The 24,788-nt window shown below is 43.6% G+C and overlaps 4 protein-coding genes across 8 annotated transcripts in view; 2 read left to right on the top strand and 2 right to left on the bottom strand.

Moving 5' to 3' along the window:
• dtnbp1b (dystrobrevin binding protein 1b) overlaps nucleotides 1-4,536 on the bottom strand; it is a 60,440-nt gene extending 55,904 nt beyond the window's left edge. Inside the window, exons 1-2 of the mRNA XM_069699736.1 lie at nucleotides 4,187-4,536; nucleotides 3,949-4,099 (exon numbers count right to left, since the gene is read on the bottom strand). Of these exons, the coding sequence (XP_069555837.1) occupies nucleotides 3,949-4,099; nucleotides 4,187-4,536 (501 nt within the window). The remainder of the gene's footprint in view (nucleotides 1-3,948; nucleotides 4,100-4,186) is intronic.
• The window catches only part of jarid2b (jumonji and AT-rich interaction domain containing 2b), a 267,034-nt gene that overhangs the window by 165,307 nt on the left and 76,939 nt on the right, over nucleotides 1-24,788 (top strand). The gene's annotated exons all lie outside the window — the stretch shown is intronic.
• The window catches only part of LOC138620366 (nuclear transport factor 2-like), a 396,989-nt gene that overhangs the window by 303,405 nt on the left and 68,796 nt on the right, over nucleotides 1-24,788 (bottom strand). The gene's annotated exons all lie outside the window — the stretch shown is intronic.
• Nucleotides 7,624-23,941, top strand: mylipa (myosin regulatory light chain interacting protein a). The gene is made up of 7 exons (XM_069697395.1): nucleotides 7,624-7,829; nucleotides 9,469-9,659; nucleotides 18,747-18,932; nucleotides 20,195-20,392; nucleotides 20,551-20,715; nucleotides 21,674-22,097; nucleotides 23,305-23,941. The coding sequence occupies exons 1-7, from the start codon at nucleotides 7,743-7,745 to the stop codon at nucleotides 23,497-23,499; spliced, it is 1,446 nt and encodes a 481-aa protein (XP_069553496.1). The 5' UTR covers nucleotides 7,624-7,742; the 3' UTR covers nucleotides 23,500-23,941.

Here is a 24,788-nt window from a genome sequence, read left to right as displayed (position 1 = left end):
CAGTCTTAATGCAATAGCATAGCAGGAGTGCTCTTACATTTGGGGCTTTTCTAAAAACCTTTAAATCTTAAATAGAATATACCTAAAAGGCTGAGGAGATAAAGTAATTACTGGCTGGTAGGACTCCTAAGAGCGCAGAATTCCATGAAGTCACATTTATCCTTTGGCGACTGGAACGTGCGGTCCTCTGCCCGGATTTGCAGTCGATCCCCCACGTTACGTAACTATCTCTGGGGACCATTCCTTCCAGCACAGTTTACAAACACACTTGTGGGTCTGAGGAAATGTAGCGGGAAAGAAGGGACTCCGCTCCCTGCACGTCGTCTCTCCCTCTCCCAAGACGGACGAGAAACACTTCTCTCCTTGCACTCCTGCTTCTGTCGTTACCATCCTGAACGCCCCAGGAGAAGTCAGGGTGTTGATCGTTCCTGGAACAGCTATCCACAGACAAATACATGACAAACTTGGTGGGGGAACAGTTGGTGAGCACTCGCATAGGAAACGTCATTCCTGACACTGTGCAAAAGTCCTCTTCGCTGACTGACAGATGACTTGCCTCGTAAAGCAGCCACCTGTTAAATGGTGATATTATAGAGATCATTAAGTCTGCACGCAATATATACGGCTTCTGTACACCGATTTCAATTGTTTCATTCTTCAGTGTCAGGCACTTTGACTGTGAAGCAAGCACTCCAAAATATTTTGTTTTACCTTAACTGATACTCCTGATTGTATAATGAAGATACATGTCAAGATGTTTGCAGCCCTGCCAAACCAAAAAGAAATACAACTTAAAAATGTTTAAAAAAAAAAAAAAATCTAATTTCATTAACTAATTCATCTAGCATACTTTCCAGCACAATGGCATCCACTAAATAGATTATATTGCTTTTAGTGGTTACATTTTTAAGGGCCTCCAAGAGCTTGGACCGCTCATTGGTCATTCGTGACAAAACTAAGACGAATCAAGGCTCGAGATTTTCTTCCTACATTTTTCGACGTCTCCACAGGGAGTGCGTATAATGTAAAATTAATTAACTTGAAAACAATGGATAAAGCAAAACATTAAAGAAAATGACTACCAGGATGAATGCGGATATCATCAAAATGGTAAAAATGGCATAAACAAATGTTACCTTAGGGAGTGACCTTCAGAAGATCAGCTAAAGTGGTGAGTGGTTTGGTTTTGTCACGATGTGGCTACTTATTAGTCATCTTGCAGGTGTTTGTTTTTTTCACTCTTTCATCTCATTATCAATGACTCACGGACTCATTGGAAGAGTCACATTTAATTCAGTATTTAATCATACTTGTAGCCAAAAGGAATGGAGTTATCATTGAATTGTCTAAACTAGGCAGTGTCAACGTCTGCAGCACGTGTTTCATTTGCCTAATGAGGCAGACATTAGTGATGATGGGTTGCCAGTTTTGTAGCTTCAGGGATGAAACTCCTGGCTCACAACAGATGAGGCTAATTTATTTCCTTTTTTTTTTTTTTTCCCCCATCCATTTCCCATTTGTTCATAGTGCCTTTACAGACACGTTTTCATTCCTCTTCATGTTGAACTTTCATATAAAGCAACCTCATTCTATATCACTAAATGTATTTGAGACATGCCCATCTCTCCATGCAGTGGCTACACCTGAATGAAAGCAGGTGAATTGTATGAGAACTAAATCGTTTGCGACACACATGTGGCTCTAAGAGGCAACAGAAGAAGGATTTAAATCCACACTTTCCACCGGCACAATATGCGTTTCCCAAAGCAAGATTCATACAAGATGCACTCAGTCACATTGACGACCAAGTGAAAAAAAAGGCGGGACGCATACTTAAGGTTGATAGAGTTGATAGTTTCCTGTCCTCAAGTAGCCCGTCCATCGGAGCGTCCAACCCCTACAAGGTTTTGTTTGTATACACATCTAAATCCTCATTTCTCGCCCTCCCGACAACCCAGGAGAGTCGGTGTGCAGAACTCAGTGGGCTCTATTAGCAAAAATGGAATATAACATTCATATTAATTTTCCTTGTGGTTTCATCATCTTAGAATAAGTCCTTAATATCGACATGCGTATCTACCTCTCCCACGGAGCACGCCATGTTGCACCGGCGTGTTTCTACAGAAGCCCAGAAGGGACAAACCAAACACTGGTTCTAGAAAGAGCCCTTCACGTATTTCGTGAGTTTCGTAGCCCCCATAAATTCTTTTATACGCTTGGACGGGGACGGTGAGGGGTATTCAGGCGCAATCTGCAACCTCACCACCAGATGCCACTAAATCCTGCACATTGCTGCTTTAAAGTGACGACATTAAGTGACACGGGCAGTCCACGGCAAGCAACTTTCTCCATCCCCTCACACCCCACGGCACCGCCATTGCAAATATGCTCTGATGTTACATTGTTATAAAAAAAAAAAAATCAGGTACGGCAACAAAAAAAATAAATAAAATAAAATAAAATAAAATCTGAAAAATGTATCCGGCAATAAATAATTTGTTGTATGTTACCAGATGTCATTTGCATGATGTACTGCCAGCTATGAGTGTGGATAGAGAAAAAGGGTGCAAGTGAAGGAAAAATAAAAACGCAGCAACAAGTGGCATCGTGATATTTAGTAGCATGGCTGAAAGAGGCTACACTGTCCACATGTTCTACACAGCCCTATTCATAACCTTTGTCAAAGCACAGCTCTGTTAAGGAAAAGAGGGTTTGGCTGTGTGCATGCTTGTTGAAAATAGCTGCCATCTCTGCACAGAAACACTGTAGGCTGCTCTGCCGTGTAAAAGCAGCACCAGCTGCACTCGTAACAGCCACACATTGTAATTTTGCATGTGGTGGCTTTGAAATATTTGACAGAATTTGCAGGGATCCGCATAATTGCATTTCTTTTGTCTCCCAATGTTGTAATGAAAGCTTTGACAAACTCCCTCTCGAATTCTCCTCAGCAGAGTCTGTTAAAGCACTTTGGGAATGTGGTTTCCCTGACAGACGTCTTGAACTAAATGTGGATCATTCCCATCATGCTCTTACTTCTTAAAGAATTGAACACGCTGCTTGAGACGTTCAAATAACAAATCAATATAAAAAAAAAAAAAGGCTGGATTTTCTATCTGCATCTTTATACAAACACATCCCTTTGTATTTATTGTTCTGATCCAAACTTCATATCCTATTTACCAGATTTGAGCATACGCATGAAAACGCACTGTATTTCTTTATTACACATAATCTGTGTGTATTTACTGAATAATTCTCGTGAAGAATAAAACCATATTGCAAAAAAGGACTTTATTCTGAAACGCACGACATATTCTATCAGATCTCCTGTGCCTCCTACACATGGAACCAGCCATGCGTCAAATATTCTCTGAGAGACCCAGCAAGGGAGAAAAATGTATGTTAACACTAGCTGTGCAGTGTTTCCGAAAATAGCATTTCTAATTAGTTAGCTACAGTCACTGCATTAGTATCGGAACGGTTTGTATCAGCACGCAGTGGTATACACATCAACACGCGACACCAATCTTACTGATTATTCACCGAAATCTGGTCCATTTCTGATCAGCAGTCACACTAACTGAGATTAGATGATTATAATAATCCATCGATCTAACCAGAGGAGTGCATGATGTAAAGGCTACCCCGTCACAGGCAACCAAACCCTTTTAACTTGACGGGTCAATCCCTCATTATATAGCTTCTAGAGAGCCAGACTCCCTCCGCCAGTTCCTTAGTTCTCTCTGACAACTTCCACTCTGCCCGGTACCGTAAATCATCCCTCTCCTCGCCCGAATCTACCAGCTCAACCCTCAGGAACATTTCTTTCTCTAAGATCATTGACGCCAACATCGAGTCTGTAACTTGTCTGGTTCTTGGTAATCTGGGGGAGGAACGAGAAATCCCTCGACGAGTGGGTGGACCACTTTTAACCCCTCTGCTCCCGACTTCTTCCTCGTGTTTGGCCAATGGCGCATCTCTGTCATCTGAGGTAAATGTGCTTGAAGAGCTCTCATTGGTGGATCCAGAGCTGAAAGATGACTGCGTGTCCTCTGATTGGTTGAGGTCCACTTGAAAGGCTAATTTCCTGTTACTCTGCCTGTAGATGGACAAACAAGGAGGCCATCGGAGGGACAGGCATCTTGTCATTGCCAGCCATAGTTCTTGAGGTCGGAATAAACCTGACCTTGGTTGATTTGTGTCACACAAAGAGTCCTTTTTCTCCGTCTGCATGCATTCTGCTGCGACTTCCGACTCCACCACCTCAGTGACGGATACTCCGCTAGAGTTCTTTGGTGACAGTTCTTCTCTGCCCTCATCCCTTGACTGCGGCTGCTGATCTTCCTCAAAGCTGAAAGAGCTGCTGAACCCCTGACTCCGTTTCATTGCACTCTCTGCCTCCACATCTGAGAGTGACGATGACTCTTCATCTGACGAGGATCCACACGGTGACGACTGATGGTTTGAATCCTTTGACCGTGGCTGTCGACTCTCTTCCGACTCAGAGGAGCTGCTCGCCCTCTGGCCTCTTCTCATGCTTTGCCAAACTCCTTTTCCTTAATCTGTCAGCTGCCCGTTCCGGTACTCTTCTTTTGGATTAACAGCGATAGGTTGAAAGAAAAGAAGGGATGTAATCAAGGCTATCGTAACAATAACAACAGCCGCAGCAGCTCTGCTAGCCTGGCACCTTCTGACATAATCTCTGCTTGAAGAGGCACAGCTTTGGCTACGGAGTTGGGCAGTGATGACGCTGTGATGTCATGTGCTCACACTCGCACACGCACACGCACACACACACACACACACACACACACACACACACACACACACCAAAGCCCATGCGTGGCTATGTGTTCACGCTCCAGTCGAGTGAGGGCTGACTTGCCTCAGAGGGAAGTGATGTCACATTACATGATGTCATACCTCGCCGCAAACCAGGAGTCTGCAAATGGTCTGTGTTTGTGCGAGAGCCCAGATGGCAAAAACCCCAAAAAACAAAGATGCCCTTCCCTCCAAATTGACCTAGCTGTTCAAAACGGGAGCCTTAATGAATGTTTTGTTTTTCTCCTCTATCCTTTCTGATTTGTGTTACCGCTGCTGTCATGTGCATTTCAAATGTGCAGTTTTGATTTGTGCAAATAATTCGGCGGTTTCTTGCAGTATCACGGTGTATCAGCCGAATGCACAAATACTTAAATCTGCTGCATCTAGAAACCACAATGTTTCTCAAATGTATTAGTTAATATAGTAAATTAAATATAAATGATTTAAGTCAGACAAAAGATTATAGTGACCACAAGAACTTTTAGCAGCAGAATATGTTTTTCCGTTTGCCACAAATGTTTCTCTGTTTGCCTCGTTACTCTAGCAATGCATGCGTGTTGCATTTTGGAGGGCTGTGAAACAGAGAAAGGAAGCTCATAAGATAAAACCAAAAACCGACTCACACCAGCTGAGTGCCTGCCAGAACGCTACGTGTAGTAGTAGAGTACAAGAGTGGACGTGCGTGTGTGTGTGTGTGTGTGTGTGTGTGTGTGTGTGTGTGTGTGTGTGTGTGTGTGTGTGTGTGTGTGCGTGTGTGTGTGTACACCTCGAGTCCACCGTCGACAGAGGATGATAGGTCACTCACTATCTTCTCCGCCTCTCCATTTATGGTTACGGGTGTCTGCTCAGACCTCATGTCCCGACGCTCAGTCACTGCACACTTCCTTACATCACCGCGGGGCAAACGGACCGACTGACCTTATCACACAAGAGACACGCATACGTGTTACAGCTGATGAAATCTGTTCAACCCAACTCTTGTCTGGAGGAGGCTGCATGTCTTTGAGGCGGAGCCAAATGAAATGACCCCTGGGAACATTTCACATAGTTATACTTATGGTGATCAATAATATCAAATGTGAGCCACTTTTACACGATAACCCAATAAGCCTGGTTTCATGGTATAGACAGCGTGCCCTTCATTCTTCGTGGAAGCATTGGTCATACTTTTTCTTTCCGTCGTTCACTGTGTACACGGTGCAACCTATTAATGTGCATCTTCCCTTCGAACCAGCTGATGATAAACTTGCCTCATTCGTCTTATTTTGTTTATATAATTGAGGCCATAGTGATGCTGTCGGTGCTCAATTGATTTATCGTTATCGCAGGTTTGGCAAATCTGAGGAACGTGATGTTCCTCACGGTTGCAAAAACAGTGCATAACTTTCCAGGAAACTTTGATGTCATAAATGAATGAACAAATGCAAGATTCTCATCTGACAAAACTCCTTGGACTTGGATGTCCGCAGGTAAAATTTAGGAATATGATGACTATGAACCAACACCAGCCCAAAAATTACAGACAAAGCAAAGCTGGGGGGGGAAATTGCCTCCTTATCGTCATAATTTCTATCTTGATCGGTTGAAAAAAAAGATCCAGATACACAGCCACAGAAACACGTGCAAACAATATGCATCTGAATGCATGCAGTATGTCAAAATGAATATTTAAATTCCACTGATGAAGTGATGGTGTTGAGGATCTCCTCTTGTTATGAGTCAATGATGCGACATCAGGAATGCAGTGGTGGGAGAGTACCAAAATATGGAGAGGCACACAGCCTGGACTCTAAAATGTCCCGTGGCTTACAAAAACAGCTTGGCTCAACACCATGTCTCCCCAGTGTGGCGGCAGATTTCTGCAGTGTCTTCAGGACTAGGCTGTCTCCCACCGAAGACATTGCAAGATTTAGTTGCTGAATAATGTATGTCACAAAATAGTAAGTGCCATGGAAGTGATGAGGTAGCATAAATATTAAATTATTTAATCTCTTTCAGTCATTGATGTAGACAGAGATACACCTTCAGCCACCAAAGTAGGAAGTTAACATTGAGGCTACAGCAGAGGCCAGATGTTAAACGTGTTGAGATGCCAAACAACTTTGATCCCAATAACCTCATTATTATTTGATCAGACTTCTTATCAGTACTGAAGAACGCCAACATTTTTATCTCAGCCCTTTGTTCCCAACCTTGATAATGCCCTATAACGTAATTGTTTTTTTGTTTTTTTTTAAAGTTTCCACTGTCATTTTGACAGTCCGGTTCAAGGACAAAAATTCCTTGTAACACAAGCTACAATTCTATAGAAAAGTGGTGGGTAAGTGGGAAACAACGAAGCTACCAAAATGAAAAATGCATTAAAGCTTAGGACAGCAACAGCAGACTGCCGAGGCGGAAGGTTCTTCCGTTATAACAGCTATTTCTGGAGTGTATTGCCATCCATTATTCACACAAACCGAGGAGGGAAACCGTACACAAGCCATTAAACTCACCCCGAGATGTGCTGGAGTTGGCTGAAATGTCTAATTCATTAGGAGCAGGTGAGTGTAAAAAAAAAAAAAAGAAAAAAAAAGCCACTTTTGGCGCAACAGGCGCCAGATGAGGGCGCAGTGGACTCCTCACACCGCGAGCCGGAGCAGTGTGCGGATGTAACACGACTTTCGATTGGTGAACATTTTCCAGCGACGATGTCAAACCGGACGCCATTGGACAGCTGCAAAGTAGGCGGCGCTGTGCGTGGCGTTTCATTGATATACCCTACAGCTGGTGGCTGAAGCTTCGCCACACGGAGTGAAAGGGCTAAGAAAGTGATGAAGGCTTGATGAAGAGGGTTTCTGAGAAGGCTCGAGAATTGGTTTTTTTTTTTATCGTTTTAAAGAGTGGTGCACCAAAGATTTTTACGGAAGACGGCCAAAATGCTCTGCCACGTTACTCGTCCGGATTCGGTGGTGATGGAAGTAGAAGTTGATGCGAAGGCGAACGGCGAAGACTGTCTCAGCAAGGTAGGCTGCGATTAAACACACATCACGTTTATTTAGAATGAGAACATATTTTAAAGCACGGTTTCACGGTCCGCGGTGCTCTCAACTAGTCGAAAAACTTTCCATTTTCCTAAACTTCATCTTTTTTTGATGGGTTCGTCGCTTATTTGTGATTCAAATAGCCCGGTAAATGTGAAGATTAAGGGGAACCCAGATTGTGCACGATTTTTAATAAGTATTCACTGCTTCACTGTGTGTAGTTGGAGAGCAGCAGCAGCAGCAGCAGCAGCAAAACTACCAATGCATGTACTTCGCTGTTTCACACAAGGACGGACGAAACAAAATGTTCTGCGCGCTTTAAAAAAAAAAAAAGAAAGATGCATTTGTTTTAAATAATGAAATATGAACATTTCGATTCACTGCCGATGTATGACTCTTATTGTGCGTGTCAGGAAGTTTCCACACGTTGGCGAGAAACTGCCGACAGTCACCTCTACCTGCTTAGTCAGAGGCAGATGGCTTTGTCCGGAGGTTACTCGAGTTCATTTGTTTCTGCCTTTTGCAAGCTGCACCTTTCGCTTCACTCAAAACGGAGGCTTCTCAACTAAGTTGTCTTCACCTCTTTTTCCCTCCAAAGTGGACACGGCAAGGTTAGCAGAGGAACTTTCTTCCATAATTTCGTTCCTGCTAATAAAATAAAATTATATATAAAAAGCCGTTTCGTATGCATGGCGTATTCCCAACTTTCCCTGGGTATGAATGAGTTTTATCTCAGCCTCCGGGCTCCCTTCGGATGCCCACCAGCGGTTATGTAATAACCTCATGGCCGCTGCCGCCGAGGGGGCGTGGGATTGCGGGTTTGATGAGCCCCTTTTCCCCGGGAGAGCCTCCAAGTTCGCTTCCAAGCAATAGTGAGCTTTAGAATATTAATGGGTTTTTATATGTGTGAACGTATCACTGGAGTAGCAGACGAACAATGTCATGAAAGCACTTTTTTGTTTGCAGAAAATCTGCTGAAACTTCACTGATGATTATATTCTGTTTATCCTTTCCACATGTCACTGGAATGAAAAACCTAGAATGGATTGTTTTTGATAAAGGACACCTTAACCTGCTGCTATTGTAGAGCTGTAATGAGTAGTTGGTGTATTGCTGAGTTGATTGACAGAAAATTAATCTCCAACTGTTTCCTCTTTGTGAGTCTTTTTGTTTTTTGATGGGAAAATGCTCAAATTCTCTCAATGCAGCTCTTTAAATGTGAATGTATTCTGGTTCCTGTAGTCCTCTATGATAGTAAACTAAATATCTTTTGTTTGTGGATCGATGGTTAAGACAAAATATGATATTTCTGGCAGCACTTTGGGCTATAGGAAACACCGGTTGCCATTTTTCACATTATTAAGACCAAAAAACGAATCGGATAATCGACAGATTAATCCATGAAAATAAAAAAGATTTGAAGCCCTTTTTAAGATGTTTAGTGACCTTATTATACTACCCTGTGGTGAAAAGTCACACTTTGTAGGCAACAATAACTGTAAAGCCTCCTGTCTGAATGATTTGATATGTCCCTTTATACTCTTTTCCACACAGTTGGTTTCTGGATCCTTTTTCAATTGCTTTCAACTTTTGTGCCCCCCTTTCTTTCATCTCTTTCCAGGTTTGTCGAAAGTTGGGCGTAATTGAAGTGGACTACTTTGGGCTGCAGTTCACAGGCAGCAAAGGAGAGAACCTGTGGCTGAATCTGAGGAATCGCATCGGCCAGCAGATGGATAATGTGGCGCCCTGTCGGCTGAGGCTGCGGGTCAAGTTCTTTGTGGAGCCCCATCTCATTCTGCAGGAACAGACTAGGTATGTTTACCAGCATGACTGGTCTAATGCCCAGGACATTCATGGGCATTAGACCAGATCTAATTGTATTTAATTACCTCCTTGATGAAACATTCTCTTCCTTGAACATGGAACTCACCTTCTCTGGAAAAGTCCAGAGAAAGTCATCCGTGTTTCATATTCAGATATAAATTGTTCTATTTAGTCGTGACTCTACGCGACTTGCAATGAGCATGTGCTGAAACAAACGAAACCACCATTAGCGAGCTCGCGGGCCATAATCTGATCACTTTGTTTCAAATACAGTGGAAATGCCCTGTAGTAACCTCTACCCGGAGTCCTTTCCGGGGTTACTACAGGTCATTTTGGTAGAGCGGCAGGCAGGAAATGTGATCCAGCAGCTCTGGGGCTGTGTGTTGCTCTGAGCCGGCCCCCAGGGACCCTCTGTGACAGCCAGGACCTCTTGTCACTGCTCCCATTCAACTCAAAATAACTTTTTGTCTCACTTGTTGTCACCATTTTTTGTTTGAACAAAAGCCTTCCATTTGACATTTTTGCAGATGCAGATTGTAAAAAGGCCGGTGTCGGGTATTTTCCTCGTAGTTTTTTTTTTTTTTTTTTTCCCACAGGAATATGTGGTCATTGCTAGTCATACTTGCAGCTGTTTGATAGTGATGCTTGTGAGATCTTTTTTGAAAGGATACAAATTTCACGACCGCTTCGTGGGATTTTTTTTAATTTTGAATCACATGCATCTGTGATAAAATAGTTACATTTTAAGCAACACAATTGCAATCAAAAGAAACATCTCGCCTTACCGTTTGCCTAGATTATTAAAAACAAAATGTATAATCGGAACAAAGTAACAAGCCTTGACAAGACTAGACTAGATCCTGATTCAGTATTCGCCTCCCCCAGTTCCATTTGAAACTATAAATAGAAAGTGCATTCACAGCCCTCGGAACCAGTCCAGAAAAACCCGTATCCGAAGTGATAGCGTGCATGTTAAATTCACCCCCAGGTGGTCTCGCAAGTATTTGATATCGCAGGACTGGAAGCGTGGATGTGGATGGAGGACACACTCGAGTTGAAACCTGTTTGGTGTCCTTTTAAGATCCACCACTCTGCTCTCGTCCTCCCTCACACACACACACGCACGCACGCACACACACACACACACACACACACACACATGCAGCATGCCATCAGCGCTGTTCATTTGATTTGCCTGGCGGTGTCCTCTTCTCTTCTCGCTCCCTCTCCCTCCTTCTTCACTCCACTCTATAAAGACATCAACTTTGCTCTTTGTTGTCACATCTTTGTCACTGTTGGATATAAACCCTGCTTACTCACGCTTCCTCTCCGTCGGTCCTCTCCACCACCCACCGCCCACCCCCCAACACCACCCCCACCCCGGCCCATATTTGGCAACCTTTTGAAGAGGAAAGTGAAAGCAAAGTGCGGAGGGAGGGAGAGAGCACGGAGGACACTTGGCTGCCTGCGCTCTGACCTCCACTAAATTAGCAGGGGTTATCAGCAGATGGCTGGCGTCGGGCGGGGGGGGGGGGGGAGGCTGTTCCGTTGTGAAAAAAAAAAAAGTGAGATAAAGGCGCGAGATGACAGGCGAGGGTATGTGGGGTTGCCGCTAATAAAATACTCACACATGGCGTATACCGCCATGCTGTCAAGTAATGTGTTTAATTTTGGCGCAGCCTTCGTGCCATCCATCTGCTCAGACGCGATGATGTTGAAGAGGTGGGGGCGAAAATGCTGGCATTCATTCCACAAATCGGGGCGAGATGTTGATGACACAGTAGTAGCACACTATGCTACATTCAGAGTCATGGCATTTCTTTGAAATGTAATGTTGTGAATTTGTTTTCATGGCAAAAGGCGGTAGTAAAGCTGTTGTTGTTTTTGAGTAAATTAGTGCTTGGAAGACCTGGCAGGGTCCCATTTGTTGGTTTTTTTTAGTGCTTTCACCTTTGACCTAGTTTATCTAGCACAGCCTCCACACAAGTTGCTCTGACTGCAGACATTTTCACAGGCCAGCAAGCGGGACACACATTTTTAGTGGGTCGCATGCCAACATGCCCTTTTCACAACCATTTAAACGCGTGTTTAATTCTTTAGGATACTGAATAATGTGCAGTAGCTCCATAAGTAGCTGGTGCATGCGAGTAAATGTTCTCGGCAGAGAACGGACAAGGCAAAGGCCAGCGCGGTTGCTGCAAGTTTCATACGAGCGGAGGGGTCGGTCGCCCGCCCGCCCTGTCTCTATGCCGTTCTTATAGGCCTTTATTACATAACCTGCTGAACCTGCGCAGAGCTGCTTATACAAGCTGCTGTGTACTCCGGTGCCACGTTAAAGCCTCGCAGGTCACTCGACTGTTCATGCTCACATGCAGCTGCCTTTTTGGGTGCGTGCTGTTAAGCCGTTTCCCTTTTTGGTAAGGGTCTAGTTGTGCTGGAAAATGTGCTATCCAGACTGAAGGCTACATTTTTTTTTCTCTAGTATTTAAACCAAAAACATAGTGCGTACAGGCGGGTTTATAATACAGCCGTGTAGTCGATTAATAACAAAACTGTATGATAATGTTTTTGCAATAAGTAATACATTACCTAGTGTTAATAACGTTTTGGATGGGCTCTTTCTAACGCTCTCAACCGTTTTGAGTTGTGAGGTTTAGGTTCAGCTTGCATGTGTGGCAGCCGTGTCCCTTTGCTTCTAAAAGCTTTTTTTCTTTTTCTTTTTTTTTTTTTTAATCTCATTGCTTTAAGATTTTCTATTTGCCCTTCTTTCCCAGGCTTGTTTTATAAGTCTGCCTTTCCAAGCTTGCTTAATACACTTTTTGCAAATGCATGAAATTGGCTCTGCTCTCGGCTTTTCTCTGCTCTCTCAGCTTCTGTTTTTGAGCATCACATGACTTTCGAGGTGCCATTTTAAGCAAAGCCACAAAACAAGTTTTGCACTGAAGGTGCTTTCAGTAGTTTCTCGGCCTCATCATTTTGGTGTCTACAAAAGCAGCTCAGAATTGCGTGTCAAACATCCGACGTATCAACTGATCTGCTTGGAATAACGCTTGTTATTGGTTGAGGCATGCCGACCCATGGGCCTCAACAACAGCCTGTATTATCTGCATCATTAAGCACCACTTGCTCGGGGGGGTGTTCCTGGTTTAAATATGTGAATGTTTTTCCCTTCATTAGCCCTCGTATTTAGCATTCTGATCAGGCAAACGCTGAAAACCCTCAAAGGGCACAGCGATTTGCGCAAGCTTTATCAGAGGTCCTGATTGTTAACCTGCTCACCTCTCTAGGGGTTCAGCTTATCTGTAACTCAAATCCAAACCAGGAGATGTAACTACAGAAGAAGTGTTTTAATCATTGTGCCTTTGAATACTTACAGTCCTAGCTAAAACTAGGAGAGCGTGACGCAAGTAAAAAGACAGACACGCAGACTCAAGGACAAACATGTCCAATTTTTGTTAAACAGTTTGTTCTGTGATGGAAACAATGGCAGACTAAAAGTATTTAAGTCCGACTTGAAGGACTCTGCACTATTGATTGTCATTGCTCTCACAGGACATTTTTCTTTCTTTCTTATGTAATCCCATCAATTATGTAAGATCCTATTGATTTGTCCTGGGGCTTTCCTTGTCTATGAACTCTGGATCGACCGAGGGGGAGTAAAAAGGGGGAAGCATTGACTCTGTATTTATGTAGCCACACTTTTCTATTAATCATCATTTAATAACTTTAACAGCCACATATTTTTAGTGCAGGCAGAGTGCAGCCAAATTTGGCAATGCATGAAGAAACGCCTGAACTCGGCTGCACTCTCTGTTTTTACGACATGAAATTGCAGTATTAGATCTCCAGTTGAAACTGAGAAGAGAGCCTTTTCTCTGACTGAATTCACATACCACCGCTTCATCTGAACGTTTTACACGTTTGAGGTCATTTATTCGAGGCACACGCAAGTTATCGTTTTCAGCACACTGAGGGAAGCTCCAGAGACGATCACGCCAAAGATCACATGACGTGCTTGTGGGTCTTTAGGCATTTGCAAGCACAACAAAGTTTCTGTCAACATCCTCCGCCATCAGTAATTTTCGCTTATAGCTTCTCTGAGTCTCTTACCTGCTCAGTTTATTGTGTGTTTCAGTAACATAGCCCTGTTTTTTTTGTTTGTTTGTTTGTTGTTTTTTTTTTTTACAAATAACATGAGCCTTTATCCAGGAGTGCTGTATTTGTTTGGTGCCTGAACTTGGAATTGATGCTTGGCTGTAATCACTGTTTCAAAATCTAGTACAGAGCACCAGGCTGTAACACGAGGAATTTAGCACACAAACAGCTTCTTTGTTTTATTGCTGGGCAGCTTTCAGTTCAGCTTGTTTTGCATGTCTAAGATTAAAAATTGTTTTATAGTTTCAGGCAATAAATTGGGAAAAGATGCTGCGCAAAGTTTACTATAGTTCATTGACTGCTAGTAACCTCACAGCACATGGCTTCTGGCAGTGTTATTTGACTTGCTTACAAACCGCATTGTTGCGAGTCCAACCGATGAGGTCTGAAAGTCTGCTGGTGATTGGCTGGGTGAAAGTGTAGTCTCTAGGCAGAGGTGTTGGGTTTCAGTTGGTGGGGACGTTTTGTTCTTCTGCATGGTGAACCGATTGACACTGCACACTGTGTTGGGGCAGAAAACATTAAAATGAGACTGGGTTTTTTTTTTAATAGCTGGGCGGAACAGACTGGAGAGAGTTTAGTTGACTTGGTAATGAGTTCTGTTCTTTTTTTTCTTCTTTTTTTTCTCTTGCACCAGAGTATATACATATGTATCTGGTTTCAGCAGAGTTGCTAAAAAAAAAAGCACAAACACTGCATTTTTTTTTTTTTTTGTCTCAATTTGGAACGTTCATAAATTCAACTGAAGAAATGAACAGAAAAATTTGAATTATCTCATCCTCATCTCCTCTTCCCCCAGCCCGGCTTTGCAGCCACTGACCTATTTTCAGATATTTCTCAGGGTTCAGGCTTGCTTTAATTGAATTATTCCAGCCAGGCAATCAAATACTCAAACATTCCTGCGGCCCCCGACATGACCTTTCCCTCCCCCCATCCCCCACTGACACTGCGTCGAATACCATTTCTTTCACCTGTGCACGGTTAACATTCACAGCAGTGCTATGACGGCAAATGAGTAAGCCCTCTTAAGACTTTGATTATGGGTTATCTCTGTGAAGGACAAAGCCAAGTGCTGTACACAATGTAATACAGTAGAAGTGGGCCAGGAGACTTTGGTCTCCGCACAGACTTCCTGGCATTCAGTCGGTGCGTCGGTGAGGGTCAGCCTGGAGAACAAGGCAAAGCTGTGATGCCGGCCGCAGTGTTAGAAGGTCACCTCTCTCTGCAATGATGCACGAGCGTCTGAATAATAGCATGCGCTGGTCTTTGACATGGTGAATCAAAGCTGAGGCACACCGTTGAGACGTCTGGCTTCTGAGAAACTGCTTCTTGAGCGCGAGTCCAGTGCTGCGTGGCATCGTCACGTCCCAGCAAGAGACAGATTTCAAGTCCTTGATCCAGTCTAGACAAGTCCCTCTCAAGAGAGTCACAGTTGGCTCATCTGCTCAGAAAACCATTTGTTTGAGCAAGAGGGGTTCGTTTATCCGTTCTGTTGTCTCTTGTCGCCTTGGTTACGGATGTGTAAACCTGATGGGTTTGTAAATGTCTAACGTCTCATCTTTTTTTTTTTTTTTTTTTTAAAGTGTGGCCAAACATATTTATTCTCGCGTATAGGTCTCATGTTTTTCCCTCAAGAATAATTTTTGAAAAAGGCAGCCGCAAAAGAAATTGGTAGTTTAAAAAAAACAAAAAAAATTATTATTATCTCATTGAGCCTGCGTCAACAAATCAGTCTAAAACTCCATGTTGGGAGATGATGTCAATTTCTGGGCTCATGCTTCTCCCCGAGACCTGTACTACGAAGCAGGATTTGCGGTTATGGAGGTAACTTCAGGTTAAACTCCGGGTTTTCAGTGTTACGACGCTGGTCCACTTCTTACCGGGATGCGTCACCATGGTAACTTATGCTGCAGAGCTAACCTGCTCCGGAGCAGGTTATGTTCAAGATTTCAGATCAAAACGCACCAAAGTACCGCCGACTGACCAATCAATTCTGACGGTGAGACGGTCCTCTGTGGACTGAAACGGTCTCCCATAGAGGTTGTTCAGAGACCGATAAACATCTGCTTCTTTCCCTGGAGAGTTTTACGAGATAGCCTATAGATTCTCTAAGCTTTTTTTTTTTTACCGATATCATCCGACAAGGCGTAGGCGTACTCGTTGTACGTATATGATAATAAGCCGATTTATCGCTTTTAAATTTTATTTTTATTTCTTATTTGCCCCTCAGTCCGGTCTGACATGATGAACGCACATACACAACATGAAAATACATCTAAGAATACATGAATTAAATGAAATACACATGTAATTATTGTCACATCTTCCCTCTACTTTATGGTAAAGTGATATTGAGCCTTTCAATTCGGGCTACAAACTCAGTCACAACTGGAGAAAAATTGTACTTGAGTTGATAGAATAGTGTTTGCCGTGGTATGTTTTGTTACGTTATTGTCGTTTTTAATAACAAGAGTTGTGTAGCGAGTTTTGATTGTTGCGTTTGCGATGTTCTTGTGCACGTGTATTTGACGGCTCTCGGGGCAGTCCGACAGGAACGGCTACCGGGGATCTAGAGTTGCGTGACTCGTTCTACGTTACAGCATTTAATAGATGTTTTCCTCCAGATGGTCATTTCAGTTTTGGCCTGAGCTCAGCAAAGCACGCACACCTGTTACACGCATATGGATGCCCACAAAAATGTGAAGGCAGGAGTCTGATCTCTTGCTCAGCGGTCTACTGTACAGGCCAAGAGTGCATACCGTGCTCACAGACAACACAGAGGTTAAACCCAATATGCCTCCTCGTGTTTCTTATTTTGTCATCGACTCGACGACAAACTATCAACGGGCCGAGACTCGTCCTGAAGGCTGTTTTTTTTTTTTTTTTTTTTTTTTTTTTTTTAAATATACATATATTAAAGTGGAGCGCCCAATATTAACCTCTTGCCAATCCCCGCCTGAACTACAGTAACCTCCGCAGCTCGCCCTACAGTAACCTTTTGTCGGCAACCTGTAGTAAACTCCCAGTCAAGCAAGCCCTATTGTTTTGCATGAGGCAGGTAGCAAACTAGCAGCGCTCCATCACATGACGCCTGCTGGGCCTGACACAATAGAGCGGAGTGTTTGTGTGTGTGTGTCAGAGGGAATGGGATGTTTAACACCATATCAAAGCACTGTTTGTTATGCCTGAGGCCAGTCAGCTACGGGGCTTCGTTGTTAGAGTCTGGCTTTATCAGGGGTGGTGTAGACTGACTTTGTTTATGTGCCTCACAGCTGCTTTTGCTGCCGTTGATACTCCTTGGAAGCACTGCGAGTGTGCGTTGGATTGGGTGTGTCTGTGTTGTTGTGTTTTTAAAGGCGTTGCAATACACTGTGTGTGTGTGTGTGTGTGTGTGTGTGTGTGTGTGTGTGTGTGTGTGTGTGTGTGTGTGTGTGTGTGTGTTTGGTCACCAGGTGTCTGCTGCTCCTGCAAAAGTCTGTTTTGTTTTTTTTTGTTGTTCTATACGATGACAGAGGAAACATCACACAACTTACTGTGATGGATTTCCTACAAGAACAACATGATGAGTTAATATGAACTCAATGAAAGAGTTGATATGCGCTATATTCCCCCCCCACTCCACCCGAAGCGTCCCTGTAAACCCTCGCAACTATCCTCAAGTCACGGTATGACCTGATTTGCACACATGGAAATGTCTCCCTTAGCATTGTGCTTCAAAGAGAACTGTGGCCTTAAGGGAGATTTCCTTTTGAGTGGAAATAACAAGCAGTTTCAGGCGCAGTGTGCTTTTAGTCTATCACATCAGGATATGGAGGGCAGAAATAATTGAAGAGAGAGAAAACGGGGTTTAAGGTAGAGGGCTGTGAGAAGAGAACAATGACAGAAAAAAATCAGGATGTTTACAATTCCAGTCCAGTTGAAAGCTGCCCAACTGGTTTGAGAGCCAGGTGACTTGAAGCAGGCTGGCATACATTCTCTTTAAGGTTACTGGGCTATAAGTCAACTCGGGGAAGGATCTCTTAAGGTTACTGCAGTTCAGAGCTACTCATGATGTAAGGATTGAGTCAGTCTGGGTGTTTCTCCTGTTGACGTCTTGTCTCCTGCTGCTAGAAGGAAGGAATTCTTCACATCTTCGGGTCAAAACAATGGAAAGACCTGCCAGGGCTTATTTTTTTGAGAATTTGGCTGTTTTCCTTGGACACACCAGAACTCGGTGTTCTAGTTTTAATCATGCAGCCCAAACAATAACAATTGCTGTTTTTGATCACCGTTAATCTTTGAACTGTTTTCAAAACTGTCACTTTATAAATCCGCCTCATTTTGAACAATAATTGTTCATGTCAGGCAAAGAAAGATTAGAAGTAACTTGGTTTAGGTGGCTGTATTGCATTTTTTTTTTTTTTTTTAAAACAAGCCACAGAGGAAGAGATGTGGATTCAACATGAAAACTTACCGTACTGTATAACAGTGGTGCTGCCTGTTGTAGGCCCAGCAGTATACTGCAAGTCCAGTCCCTCACTGACTCACCACCGTAAAAGTCCAAGTACAGTCTATACTGGAGACAACAGCCTTCCTTCAACTTTCAGTTTATTGAGCCTCCAGTGCCGATGTCTAGTTTTGAGGAAGGGATTGAAACCGAGAAAACCAATGTCAGCTGCACACACGCTTACACACTCAAACACCTGGTGAAATTCAAGCCTCGCAATGACCATCTGCTCTGGCAACTCCTGGACCATCACTCATAGAAGTTAGCCGTTCAATTCAAGTGGGCTTTGTTTGCGAGTGTGCACGACGGCAGGGAGGCTAAGTTTGTTCATTTAGTTGAAATGTGTTCAAGGAGACCCATCTTTATATAGATCATAATGTTAGTAATAATATTTCTCATATTTTCTCCCCCCCACTCTCCCTTCTGTCCACCAGACACATCTTCTTCATGCACGTGAAGGAGGACCTCCACAACGGTCACCTGCGTATGGGCTCAGAACAAGCAGAGGAGCTGAGTGCTCTCCTGGCACAGGCGGAGTTTGGGGACTACAACCAAAACACAGCGCAGTACTGGTATTCAGAGCTGTGTGGCGAGGAGCCCAGCACTGCCACTATCAACAGGTACAACACTCTCCGAGTTACCCAACACGGGGCTTCCAAATGTCTGGGACTGTCCACTAAGAAATGGTTAAATTGTGAATACATGGCTTGCACTCTCACGGAAGAGGTCGTCACTTTTTTGCCTTTAGTAAGTAGTAAGAATCACCCCGACCAGAAGGGATTTAAATATCCTTTAAACATGCAAAGCAGCGCACTCTGTCCTCTCAGACTATCATTACAACAACCCGGTGACCTTTTATCTGCTTCGGTGCTCCTGAAGCTCTGCCCTCTCACTTTCTGAGGGAGGCACTGGTCCACCCCACAGCGATGTGATGAAAAGTCAATAGTGGATAATGGCACTGAGCCATGGAGGACACGTTTCAGCTGTTGGTAAATTGAATTTACGACATCAGAATGTTGTCTTTAGCACAAAATTTTTTTTATTAAAAAAAACCCCCCCTGCTAAACAGAGTTTAACTAATGCCGTCTGTTATGTTTTACAGCATTTGTATAATTTGAGGCATCTTTCTTTTAATTTTAATCAGTAACCTTTTTACGAGGTGAACGACATTAGATTAGAGTACATCACAGAGCCGTGTGTGCGTGATTAGTGACGGGAGATCAGATAGCATGTGTTTACAAAGTTTCACTGACAGAACCTCCCACTGCCTATCTTGAACGTTGTCTCTGTAAACAAAAACAACTGTGACAGTTTTACTTTTAAGGTTTTAAAGTCTGAGAACACAGACCCCGTTGCATCATCAAACATCTGACAGCGCAACAGGAAACTGTGAACACCACATCCCTTCTTATCCTCTCATAAACCCTTCGTTCAGCAGTGTCTCCCCTGCCTACAACTGCTTGTAATTAATCCAGACTGCAGTGTCTCCATTTTGTATCTGCAGCCTTTTGAAGTGCCTGGTGGACCCAGTTGTTGTGCCCATGGCACTGTTCCTTACATGTTCAGACAATCTATATATTATCAAGCTCCATCTGCCAATTCAGCATTCTCTAATGGCTAAAAGAATCATTCTTCTATACTGATAAAGCACTGATCTAATATGGACAGCTGTCATAAGAGACATCGGAGCTTTCTGCCCGATGGTGCGTGTGCGCAACTCCGACAGGTGAAACACTGGTGTTGCATTACTTGTATAAATACACCTGTGGCTGCGGGTGTTCCTTGATGCAAGATCATCTCCTATGATGTGTCATTTTCCAATCTGAGCCTTAAAATTCATTAAACTACAAGCTTCCATTTTTCATCGTTTCCCCTCCTGCAGCATCATTTCCAGACACAAAGCCCTGGAAGGCTCGATCCAGGGCTCAGTGGAGTATCAGGCCCTGCAGCTGGTCTCCTGTCTGGAGCACTACGGCGTGGAGTGGCACTGGGCTCGCGACGCTAACGGTCAACGGCTGGCCATAGGAGTCGGGCCCGAGGGCATCGCCATTTGCAAGGAGGATTTCAGCATCGTCAACAGGTAGGTTTCCGCTTGGATATCACACCAGATGTGTGTGTGTGTGTGTGTACGTGACGGGACGCTGGATGCTGCAGTAGATCGGACGTTTTTGTAACTTTTTGGTTTCAGAAACTGCATGTCCCGCTTCAACAATTTCTTCCGTCACCGTCTCATTTTAGGATAAGTTATCCCATCATCCAGATTGCCACCCAGTCGGGGAAAAGTGTCTACCTGACTGTTACCAAGGACACAAATGACAGCGTGGTGCTTCTGTTCAAGCTGATCAGTAACCGGGCAGCCAGTGGTCTGTACAGGGCCATCACGGAGACCCACGCTTTCTACAGGTGAGAGCTCCAGTATTTTATCCCAAGATCAGTGGCTCGCATGCGCTTCCGAGGTTATATACTGAAGCTGGAACATTTTGACAAAAACTGAATTCAGACTTCCTGATAACGTGGCACTGTTCCACAAAGTCAGTACCTCCAAATTAAGACAGTAGCTCACGTCGGGAGCCGAGATAACGGTTCAAATGAATCTGAAACCATGCGGCACAGTTAACGTTCTGTGTTTCAACGTGGCTGTCTGTCAGCAGTCTGAACTAGAGTTGTTAGTCATTCACCAATCTGACCTGATTTCCTTCCGAAACCACAGCAGCAGGTTGCGGTGATGTAAAGCAGTTTATTGTTTACTGTGCGGTGAGGAAAATGTAAAAATGTTTCAAATGTGTTGTAAACTTGTTCTCCTCTATTTATGGTATCCATTCTCCCTTATTTGTACACATGAACCCTTTTTTTTAAACGCAGGCAAAGTAGGACACAGAAAACGTCATCCTTGACTCAAATGAGTGTTGATGGAAATTCACATTGCTCAGGACCATCTATTGTTGGCTAGAAACGGCATTTTCTTTTTTCATAGACAATATGTGTGCGTGTGCGCAGGGAGCTGGGACAATTCAAATGGCTGAGCTATGAAATTGTTCTCAATCAAAATAGTACAAAGGTACAAAAGACAGCCCCGTCCTTTTGTTTCATGGGTTTTAGCGCTGAGTCTGCAGATTCTTTTTCAGGCATGTCTTCATCCTTCTGCAAGTGTGTTTATTTCAGTGGTGAATGTGGAATCGGAACAGGATGAAGATGAAGTGTGGCCTAAATAAACAGTGCAAGGGGCATATTACATAAACGCAGTATACAGTATGTCTGCAGATATATATATATATATATATATGTAGATGATTTGATCAATATTGGATATTGCTCAGTTTCACTGACGGCAGGAATCGTGCGTTATCTTTTCATTTTCCAGGTGCGACACCGTTACCAATGCGGTGATGATGCAGTACAGCAGAGACTTTAAGGGCCACCTGGCTTCCCTCTTCCTCAACGAAAACATCAACCTGGGCAAGAAATATGTTTTCGACATCCGCCGCACCTCCAAGGAAGTGTACGACCACGCTCGCCGCGCGCTCTATAACTCCGGTGTCGTGGACGTGGTGTCCCGCTCCGAGAGTGGAGGGCACTCGTCTCCTTCGCGCTCCCCAAGCAGGGACAGCCAGCAGGACGAGCGGCTGGACTGTGGCAGTTGCCAGCAGAGCCGAGCCCTGCAGGAGCGACTGCAGAAGCTCCGAGAGGCTCTGTTGTGCATGCTATGCTGCGAGGAGGAGATAGACGCTGCATTCTGCCCCTGCGGCCACATGGTGTGCTGCCAGACCTGCGCAACGCAGCTCCAGGTGAGAAATGTCCGCACACGCGTCGCTGGAAGACTGATAAGGTGATCAGCCACAGTTTTTCCACGAGGATCGGTTCACCTTTTCGAAAGTCATGTGGGGTAAAATGGTTGCGCAGCTTGTATTTGCGATGCAACAAATACTGTCGTCAACACTGGCCTATAAGTAGTACTTCATAAAAGCGAACGAGACAAAAAGCTCCACACGAGCTTGAAAATCAAAGTTTTGCTGTTTTATTTGGACCTTGACTCAAGGCACCTCATCCTACTTTGAGTTCAGTTTTACTGAAAGCTCTTTAATTATACTTTAGTTCTAACGTCTCATCCTTTTATGGTCCTTTAAACAACGTCCAAAGCCTTGCTTACACTCTGCTGACCTGATTGTCACCACACTTAATCAGCTAAATGTTTCCCGTCTTTGTGACGGCAGATGGTGTGTGTGTGTGTGTGTGTGTGTGTGTGTGTGTGTGTGTGTGTGTGTGTGTGTGTGTGTGTGTGTGTGTGTGTTCGTTCTGAAGGGATTATGGCAGCCAGGCAAATCTCCCTTCCATTAACTCAACGAGGAAACGTGACCCAGCTAATAGAATGAGTCCGTAGAAACTTCAGACCAGAGAGGGAAGAAAGATTATAGAAATAGTCTCCAAAACATGGCCATTTATTTCCCATTAAGCTTGTGTTGCCCTTTACTACGAGCTATTTGTCACAGTGTCCATTTTAACACTGATAATTGTCCGATGACCTGAGCAATAACTACCTGATGATTGGCTGAGTGAGATATTCTGAGGCTCGGTATGATTGTGACTACATATTCTCTTAACTTACACCTCGCTGTATTGGCTTTGATAGCATTGAGCGTGTGTGCTTAGTAGTGCACCAAGTAGTGAGGCTGTGGGCATCATTATTAAAGCCCGACTAATACTGGACTTTTGGGGTCGATTCCAATACTGGGAAGTATAAAATGCGGTTATCCAACACGTACGCCGATACAACATATCTGCTTTAGGCCAATATTGGGCTTTAACCAATAAATCGGTCAGACTGTAATCATTATAGTATTTTGTATTATAAGCCAACGTGTAATATAAAGAACAAGTATGTAGACATTTATTATTTAGCCTGTGGAAAATTTCTAATAATGAGCTTGAGATTCAGGTGATTTTTTTGATTTTTATTTTTTTAAATAATGAACGTTTTTCTTTGCTCTCCCTCAGTTGTGTCCCGTGTGTCGGTCAGAGGTGGAGCACGTCCAGCACGTCTACCTGCCCACCTGCACCAGCCTCCTGAACCTGACGCTGACCGACAACCACCAACACCGCAGCAACATTCCCGCTCCCATCCACAGAGACATGGCCTCTCCTCACAGCTGCTCCACCACCGAGTTTGAGCACAAGCTCTACCACGCATAAAGACGGCTGCACCAAACCCACCAAAACTCCACTATGAACACTTTGAAAACACTTATTTCATTGAGATGGATTCTCATTCATCTGTGTTTCCTGTCTGGACTTCACCAACTACCAAACACAGAAACTCCTGCGCATAATCAAAGAGCGATGTGTGTGTGTGTGTGTGTGTGTGTGTGTGTGTGTGTGTGTGTGTGTGTGTGTGTGTGTGTGTGTGTGTGTCATTTCTCTTTGGACAGACAGAAAGTCCGTCCGGTTGGTTCATGGTATTGTTGCTGTTGATTGTGTGTCAATGTGTTCAAATCCTGTTTTTGTCTTTTAAACACCATTATCCCCGGCCACCACCTGATTTTAGATTAGTCTCTTATTGTTGCTTAAATTATTGCGTCAGTTGACCTGATACGGAATTATACTTTTGAATTTTTATTTTGGTTGGTTGCGCCATATCAGGCTCCTAGCCCCTGAGTTTTTTGTTGTTGTTGTTGTTTGTTTTTCATTTTTAAAGCTTCCTGACATTTTAAAACCTTCTGTTTTGATTTGAGAGTTTAATGGTGCAATTGAGTCAAATGCATTTTTTTTTTATATATATATATATTTGATTATTTGTTTTTCCACGTTCCATGTTTTTTCCATGCCAATGAGGAGGTATTTGGAGGCTAAGCAGCACTGCTCCTGAATATAGCACTGCATACTAATGAGACACAAAAGTTAGTAAGACTGTTATGGTCCCGTTCTGGTAATCTCGGGGTCAAATCAAAGTCTTGATGGCTCTTTTATCGCAGAAGACACTCCGTCAACCTCTCTCACCTCAAAATAGGTTGTGATGATTAATCGCCACTTAATCCAAAACAACAAGCCTGGTTTCATACACTGCTCCACATTCACACATCTATCTTCCTCACCACAGAATGGTGGGAAGTAAGAGCACTAAAAGGCTCTACCAAGTGGACGCAGAATCATGATTAGCCACAAAAGATATCGTAAAACAACAGCTGCTTCCTCTGAAAACCCCAGCTATGACTATCCTCTCTAGCGTGAACTAGTGAGTTTGTTTTGATATTTTGAAGGGTACTAGGAGATCTCGATGTGCAATACTTGCTTGCTTTTTGCCAAGCTTTTCATTTTTATTTAATTTCAAAGACTATATTTAAATGAGAGAAAAAAATGTCACTTTACCAGGGAGGTTTTCCACATGTCTGTAGGGGGTTTGGCCTTAATGTAGCAGCAACACGTGTTTATTATTATGAACTTTACACAGACCTTTTTATTTTTTTCCTGGTAAGAAAAGAAAA

Source organism: Brachyistius frenatus, unplaced genomic scaffold (assembly GCF_029030835.1).
Source record: "Brachyistius frenatus isolate BFR_SWC_R1_liver_20210118 unplaced genomic scaffold, ASM2903083v1 Contig_2, whole genome shotgun sequence".
NCBI classification, from domain to species: domain Eukaryota; kingdom Metazoa; phylum Chordata; class Actinopteri; family Embiotocidae; genus Brachyistius; species Brachyistius frenatus.
The sequence above is the reverse complement of the archived record's forward strand: the minus strand, read 5'-3'. Positions and strand labels throughout refer to the sequence as shown.